The 8,709-nt window shown below is 39.9% G+C and overlaps 1 protein-coding gene across 1 annotated transcript in view; it reads right to left on the reverse strand.

Moving 5' to 3' along the window:
• sdc3 (syndecan 3) overlaps window positions 1-1,886 on the reverse strand; it is a 44,838-nt gene extending 42,952 nt beyond the window's left edge. Inside the window, exon 1 of the mRNA XM_063013441.1 lies at window positions 1,526-1,886. Coding sequence (XP_062869511.1) covers window positions 1,526-1,591 — 66 coding nt within the window. The 5' untranslated portion in view covers window positions 1,592-1,886. The remainder of the gene's footprint in view (window positions 1-1,525) is intronic.
• Between the last annotated feature and the right edge of the window lie 6,823 nt (window positions 1,887-8,709).

The raw sequence follows: 8,709 nt of genomic DNA on the forward strand, positions 1-8,709 counted from the left end.
TTTAAAAAGGTTTATGTGTTTTTGATATATTTTCATTTTTTTATCTGAGGCACAAGGTAGGAGTTCCCACCCTCTTCATCTATTCCAGTTTAACCCCCCCCCCCTCCCAAAATATGTGAAAGGTAAACTGGCTACACTAAATTTATCCTAGGTGTGAGTGAATGGTGTTCTGCGATGAACTGGTACCCTGTCTAGAGTATGCCACAGCCACACACCCAGTGTTTCCAGGTGGTGCCAGACCCACTGCAACTTTAATCAGGATAAAGCAGTAAGTCAAAATAAATAGATGGATGGATGAATGAATCATTTTAAAACACAGGAAGGAGTTTCAGCGTTTTATAGAGGCATCATGCTACACTTTATAATATTGCGATTATGATAAAAAAAAACAACTAGCCAAGTGCCAATGTAAGCTGTCAAAAGAGCCCCACCTTATATTTTACTAATTCCGATAAAAAGACAGAAAGATGTCCTTCAATGTTAAAATGACCCGAAGCAATCCTTTCAGAAATTTTCATTTTTAACATTTAGCAGACACTTTTATCCAAAGCGACTTACAGTACTGTGTTAGTATATTGTCTAAGCAATTGAGGGTTAAGAGCCTTGCTCAAGGGCCCAACAGTGGCAACCTGCAGCAGTGGTGGGGCTTGAACCAGCGACCTTTTGATTACTAGTCCAGTACCTTAACTGCTAGGCTACAACTGTCTATGAAATGCTTAATATTATTAGCCATGGTTGCAGGAAGGTACTCCCAGTGCTTCCCTCATCATCTTCGGCTACATTTCTACCACAAACGCCGCATAGTATTTTGAGAAACAGATAAGAGTAGTGTTTTAAAAAACCACAGGTGGTGTAGCCTACTATTTAGTGCGGTAGTGTGCGTTTTGAGACGCAGCCTGTGGTCATACCCCTCGGCTTCTGCAAGTCCCCAATGACGTCATCCTCCCTGGCGCTAGCCCGCAGCCAGCCGTTCCGCTACACCCCCTCCAATCTAACCTACCCTTGTTACCCCATGCTACACCATCTACCCCACCCTGGATTATCAACGCGTTATTATGCTACAGTCGCGCCAGGAGCTTGCGCGCACAAATGAAGGCGGAAGGCACGTAATTGGATGTGATGCGTTAATTATGGCCTACATGCGCAATCACGCCTACACGCGCGCGCGCGCACACACACAGGCGGCGAGTGGTGAGGGGCTACTACGCATCAGGAGCCTGGAAAGACACAGGGAGGGGGTGCGTGAGCCAGATGGGTGTCCCTGACCTACAATGCCCACCAGCCACTCACTGATCAATAAGGGGATTATTATTCATCAAACACGAACTGCAGTCAACCGATGTATGCAAATATTAAACCATATCATACACAAGCTCCCCAATTTATGATTCCAATAAACACACACACACACACACACACAGTGCACTTCTGACTGTCATTAAGTTATCCTCACACACAGGTGCTGAAAGCAAGCTCCATCCACGTTTGTGTGCAGGTAACAATAGAGCATGCGGTCTCAGCTTACCGACACCGAGTGCGCCAGCAGCAGTAGCAGCAGCAGTGCAGGAGACACACAGCCCAGTAGCTTCATTCCGCCCCGACACTCCTACAGCAGCAGCACCGCAGATTTCTTACTCGCACCCCCGCTCTGCCTCCAAAACCTGGCAACAAAACGCCAAAACCGCGTCTTCACTTCTCACTATCCGAGTTCAGTGCGAGCGACCGTGGGTACATCCGTCCTGTCCGGGATCTGTTGTCTTTAATTCCCCGTTACAGCAAACAAAGAGCAGTGAGAAGCAGCTGCAGCATGCGGCCTCTCACACCGATCTTTAATCCTTCCCCAGACTTTTGGTGCTCTAGTCCTGTTGGACACCCAATTAGCCACATCCAGCCTCTGCTCTCTCTCTCTCTCTCTCTCTCTCACCCCCTCTCTCGCTCTCGTCTGTCTGTGTAGGATGATGTGCTCCGGGCGGATTCCTCTCATGTGAAAGAGTGCGCCTCCTGTTGGCCGCCTATGTATAACCACCATTACATTATAATCAGGGAAGAGCCTGTCAGGGGTTCTCCTGCGCTCGTCACTCCTCCCATCACTACTCACACTGTGAGGGAGAACGTGTGTGTGCGGTATCTTTAAGCATCTGCCATGATTTGACCATTGAAAGCGTACTAAACAGATCACACAGCTGACAGATCACAATATTTTTAAATCATTCAATCATTCATTTAACCATCACTGACTTTGCCTTCCAAGGTCATGTATTATATTGTAACAGTAGTTACCACATATAGAATGCCATAATTTGTCTTATAAAACGGATAGTTCCGGTCCTAAAATTTGATTGGCTGAGCCACGTTCGAAGCCGTTGTAAAATTAAGCAATAGAAAATCTTAATTTTTTAAGAGCCTTCGGCTCGTGCCTGCGACCAGATCATAGCCGTGATGTTATTGGCGATAACACACGACCTCAAGTGTTCTATTGCTTTTATACAACAGTTTTTACAAAATAAAGAAAGAAAATAAATCAAAGAAGCCCTGAATTTCATATTAAATTTGCTTTAATATTGACAATGCCTTCCGCCAAAAAGTAGTTCCACAACGAATATAAAGTTTAATACTACATTCCCTACATAGTGCACTAGATTGTGTATCAGATCACGGATTTATGTTCCCTACATAGTGCACTAGATTGTGTATCAGATCACGGATTTATGTTCCCTACATAGTGCACTAGATTGTGTATCAGATCGCGGATTTATGTTCCCTACATAGTGCACTAGATAGTGAATTAGACAATTGGTTATGTTCCCTACACAGTGCGCTAGATTGTATATCAGATAACGGATTTAAAACGCGATCGGGAATAAAGGCTGTGTCGCCTGCGTGCGCGTTTGTGTGCATGAAGCTTGTCGTTAATGGCAACTCGTCAGCGGAGTAATACAGTTGTGGTGTGAAAAGACCGTGCTGTTATCACGAATATCAGCACGTTTAGAACGCTTCTCAACCAATCAGATTGTAAGGTCGGAACTAACTGTTGTATAATCCCTGATATACGCACACCTATGACCACCTCACATCATTCCATATTAATACGCCACTGAAAAGAAAAAGTACAAACTTGGTAGAACTCTATTTTCAGTCATGTACTATACATGGAAATGTCCAGATTAATATAAACAGTAATCCTAATCATTAGTCCTAGAAATAGTGTAATATTGTTTGTGGAGGAATTCTTATTGCCAATGTTATGTTCGCCCTTATGTTGCCTAGCAACACTGTTAACTGACTACCTGATTTCGCGGAAGAATGCTTTTTGTAAGTGTTTTTGTAAATAAAAACATTTATAAATTGAGCATTGTTGTATTTTATTATATTTTATGTTGACCTCTGTTTTATAAAAGCAATAAGCTTATTGCTTTAATATACATATATACAGTACAATGAAATTCTTTCTTCGCATACCCCAGCTTGTTTGAAAGCTGGGGTCAGAGAGCAGGGTCAGCCATTGTACGGCACCCCTGTAGCAAAAAGGTTTAAGGGCCTTGCTCAAGGGCCCAACAGTGGTTGGGATTTAAACTCTCAACCTTTCAGTTGATAGCTCAAAGCTCCATCCATTAGGCTACCACTGATAAAGAATACAGCCACGAATAATGAAAAGACCTACTACAGGTCTGGCGCCACCTGGAATTACTGGGTGCAAGAATGGCTCCAATCAATAAAAGTACAGCACACTTAAGAAATGTTACTTTTAGTCTGATCGTTTCTTTCAAAAAAGTGGAAATGTACTGTATTTTAAAAACAGCAGCACACTTTTGGAGCCAAATTTAAATATGACATCAACAAAATGTTATCTGATAAATCATTCACATTACAATCTAATAACTGAGCATTTCTTTAAGGAAGCAGGTTCAGGATTTTTGGAGGTAATTAGTGAAATAAAATAGTTTTTTGCTGCAAGAACTGGTAAACTTTATTGTGTGTCTGGTATCATGAGTCCACAGAAATACCAAATCTATTTTAAGGAAGAATGTTATAATTTCTGTTGTGAAAACAATGACCCAAATGACACTTCCAAATCAACCAAGGCTTAGTAAGGAATCAGTCCTGGAATATCCTAAAGTGTCTCCAGAATTTGTTAATATAAAATCTTTGGTGGGATTAAAAGAAAGCAGCTGCAGCACAAAAGCCATCAAACCCCAATGAGCTGGAATCTTTTGCACCTGAACAATGAGTAAAGATTCCACAAGAGATGTGTCAGAAGCTGGTTAACACTTACTGATATCGCTATTAGAGGTAAGAGGATGTTCCACCAAATTCTGAGGCTGAGAGCTTTACAACTAGATGTTTTTCATTCAAACTCAAAATTGTCAACTTATTTTCTTAAAATTAAATAGTAAAAAGTAAATAACTTTCACTGTTAACTGAGACATCTAATCAATTCTATACACATCATCGTTATACCTTCTAAGGTGAGAGTGGGTGGAATATTTGCAACTATAAATAAGGATCGGTTGACACACTTCTACATTACATTTAAAATCACTGGTTAAATCATTCAAAACCAGTTAAATATTTCAAATTCTAAGCTCTTTTTTGGAGGATCTATCAGGAATGGCAAGTTTAGGCTAATTACTTAATTTGTCAGTCTTTTTTTTTGTGATTTTTCATTCTTGTCCTATGGGATTAATTCTCTGCTGCCTGATGTACTACTTCATGTTTACCACATTATAACTGTTTTTGCAACACCGGCTGACTGAGCTCATTTGTGGTGTCTGTAAAACAAAGGACTTGGTAAAGCTGCTTATTCTTTGGCGTTGTGATGTGGATTTGATTTTGAATGGATTTTTTTATCATTCAATCTTCACTTAATCACAGAAAATGATCAGATATAAACATCTTAAAATTAACTTTAAAAAAGTAGAAATTAAAAACTGAATGGTGCTTTAAGTCTGCTGAACAGCATGCAAACAACTCTGGCAAGCACAAAGTCTGGTAAATGTTCATCTGCATATTGCTTGCCACATTGCCCTTTACAAGATTTTCTACAAAGTCAAGTACATTTATGAACTAATGTAATATTAATGTACAATATAGCACTTGAAGTTGTAAAACAGAATCAGGCCTAACTTTAAACAACCTCTAAAACTAATAACTAAAACTAACTCTAATGGATCACTCTACATTGTCTGTGAAAGTGCTGATCTTTGCTTTTTGAATGATAGCTACTGGTTTTGCAAAAAAAACTTTCCCAGGACCTTTGTGGCAAAGTGGGTCTTATGGGAATGGATGCCTCAGCATGTCTTCTAAGTGCTGTGCAGATGTTGCATAGTCCAGCAGTTCAGATGCCAGGCCTATGTGACTTATTACGTAATGAATCTGTGATAGGTGAATAAAAGGAAAGATCTTTTTATGCTCCATTTTTTCCACCATTACAGAAGAAATAGCAAATACGTCATCAGGTTTCAAGGCGGAAAACAAAAAATGTACAGCACATGAGCTAAATATGTGGACATTCAAACACCAAGTCTATGTGTGCATGTTATTCCAAAACCAAAGGCATTAATATAGTCAACACCTGCCATTGTACATGGTGATTTAAGGCTTCTGTTATGTTGCTTTCAGAGTCAGTTAAAAACCTGATAGCTTTGCAACAATCAAGTATTATGCATTGCATTCTTTAGCACTCTGCAATACTCCCTTTAAGTCTGCAGTCTATTTTATCACTTCTGGACTGTTGTTACTCCTTGGTGGCACTCAGCAGCTTAATCCTGCTGCCCCAGGCAGCAGCTCAGGAGCCCAACAGTGCCTACCTGGTGGTGGTGGGATTAAACTAGTAACCTTCTGATAACTAGTCCAGTAGCTTAACCACTGCCCTGCCGCAGTCTTACTGACCCTATTAGTTTAAACAGTGTGTTTATCTATGAGGACTGAATGGCTGTCTGTTTTATTAATTTGCAATTGGTGCGGTAAATTGGGAGATTTACTAGTTAAAAGGTGGGTTTACACACATTTGGCCATTTAGTGTATGTGTACTCTTTTTTGTCTGTCATTTAAAAAAAAATCCCAATGGGCACTCAAGTGCCTCAGAAGTAAAACAAGATAGCCCACCACTGTGCCTACACACACGATAGGCTATGTCTCAGGGTGAGTGAGCCAAATGATTCCTCGTTGCTGCTACAGTTGTGGCCTCTGATGGCTGGCCAGCACAGAGAGGGTGAATAATGGACCTCAGTGCGTAACTCTCTGTACACTGAACTCACATTGTGCTGGCAAAAAAAGCATTTGGCAAAACTGCTTACTTGTTGGAGGAGGCATGTGTTTGGTATGGCCCTTCTCAATCAGAAGAAACAGCTGGGTAACTGGATACAACTAAATTGAGAAAAAAACTCAGTGATGGTGGTCAAAAGTGCCAGCTCAATATTCTCTGTCACCCCAACCACCTGCATGTCCTCCCTCACCGCATCCATTAACCTTTTTTTTTTTTTGGCATTTCTTGCCTCCCCCTGCCAGCCAGCTCCATCCTCAATACCCTTTCTCCAACAGAAAACCTCTGACTTTTGAGCCACATATGTATCGTCATGTAAATCAGGGTATTTTTATAGCAGCGTTCACTCTTACTAGTAAAAGATGTGCATTTTGTACATTTGTATAAAAGCTTTTGATAAAATGCAAATAAAAAAAATACAAATTGGCATCTCTGAATGTGCACTGTACATTGTTCTTACAGTTTCAAGTTACAGTAAATACAACTGTACTGAACTACATCAAGACAATACACAAGTAAAGGCCAGTTAAAACTGTGGTGCGACAGCTGTTGATTTTGTAAGACTAGCAATAGTGGCTGCAGCTGTTTACCAGGCAGCAACTGAAATCTCTCTTGGTACCATTAAAATGTCTGACAAGGCTCAAAAAGTGTCATGAGACACGGCTTGTAGGAGCATGCCTTTTTATATCTTGTCCAAAGCTTGGCCAAGGGACCAAATGCAGCACACTGAGAGATTTTATTAGGACAGCAAGACCAGATACTTTCATGACATATAAGACTGAAGATTCTGTTGGGCATCATAAAATGGGTGAAAACAAAAACTAATTAAGGAGTAAACAATTGTATGAGCCAATCTTTGCCTCCAGAGGGTAAAGTAGAGTAGGGATGGGGACAAATTAAAGCTAGTAATGAGGTAAATAATAATGTGATTTCATTATCTGGTACAAAAGCAGTATACACAAATGATGTCAAGTTTTTTTGTACCAAAGATGCAAAGGACCATGCAGGAAGGTGCTACATTCATCATGGGTAATTTGCATATGTGTGAAGGTTTAAGACATGGAGGTGTATATTGAGATTTTAGAAAAACATATGCAACATCTTTTCCAGGAAAGCCCATAATTATTTTAGCAAGACAATGCAAGGCCGCATTTTGTATGGTACAGAATGTGTGCTTGACTGGCCTACCTGAACAAAAGAATCAAACTGGTGACCACAGACTGTTGAGCAGGTAAATTCTTGTATCAAGCATAAATGGAGAAATATTTCTTTAAAAAGATTAAACTCATCATTTCAAAAGTTGATAGACATAAACATGCCTCTGTCCCAACTTATTTGTAGTGTGTTGCAGACACCAAATTCTGAATGTTTTTATATTTACAAATGAAGTTGATCAGTGAAAACAGTGGAAATATTTTCTTTCTACTTCTATCAGTTGAATTCTAATTTAGGAGAAGACAAATCAAATATTTCATGTGTTTTACTAAAATAGGGTTTGTTATACACAGTCTACATAGTGCATGTTAAGATATATATTTATATAAAAAAAAAAATTTCAGATTTATTTCCACCTTTAAAGTGAGCTATAAAATTAAATAATTTAGCAGGGAAAATTAAAGCCACATTTCACAAATGTGCACACTCTTAAAATTGAGCCAAACTGTCAGAAACAGACTCCATGAGAGTGGCATGAAGGTGGGACCAGTACTCACAGCTGAACACCAGAACTGGCAGGTCTACCACTGGTGCGTCATTCTCCTCACAGACGAGCAGTTTCACAGTGAGCAAATGACAAATACAGACACACTGCGGTAGAGATGGGACGATCGATCGGCTACGAATCGGTATCGGCCGATTTTTAATCAAAATATGCTATCGGCGATATTTCCTAAAAGTAGCCGATCCGATCGTGTGATATATAAAGACCATGTTAAGTTAACAGCTCAGCGGATTGATCCAGACTTTGAGCTACGAAGCACCAACCATCACATCACCATTCATCAACAATCGTACAGAAACCATGGTGAAAGCTCTTACGATGTAATTTTGCTGATTGTAATATTTACTTTAAAAAGATAATTCAACCCGGTCACATCAGAGTCGATTCTATCAGCACGTTATATAAACTCCTGGTTCACTTTAGTAAATCGGAAGCGGTTCTTACTTGTGATGTAGATGAGAATAGAAAACGTTACAGAGCCAATCCGAGGCAAAAGTTTATTCATTTAATGTAAGAGTCACACAAAATGTTCTGTAGTAGCTGGTGTTTATTTAAAACCACGACATTTAATTAATAACAGTAAACACGGAGAGATAACTGAGAAGAGAAACTTACGCTTCACATAAAAACGAATCAACTCATGAATCAATGAATCACTTATAGCGATACTGTGAACTCTGCATCTCTGTAACTGCGTCTCTTTTAAAGGCACACACACACGCTGCTC

This window comes from Trichomycterus rosablanca, chromosome 2 (assembly GCF_030014385.1).
Source record: "Trichomycterus rosablanca isolate fTriRos1 chromosome 2, fTriRos1.hap1, whole genome shotgun sequence".
In the NCBI taxonomy this organism is placed as follows: domain Eukaryota; kingdom Metazoa; phylum Chordata; class Actinopteri; order Siluriformes; family Trichomycteridae; genus Trichomycterus; species Trichomycterus rosablanca.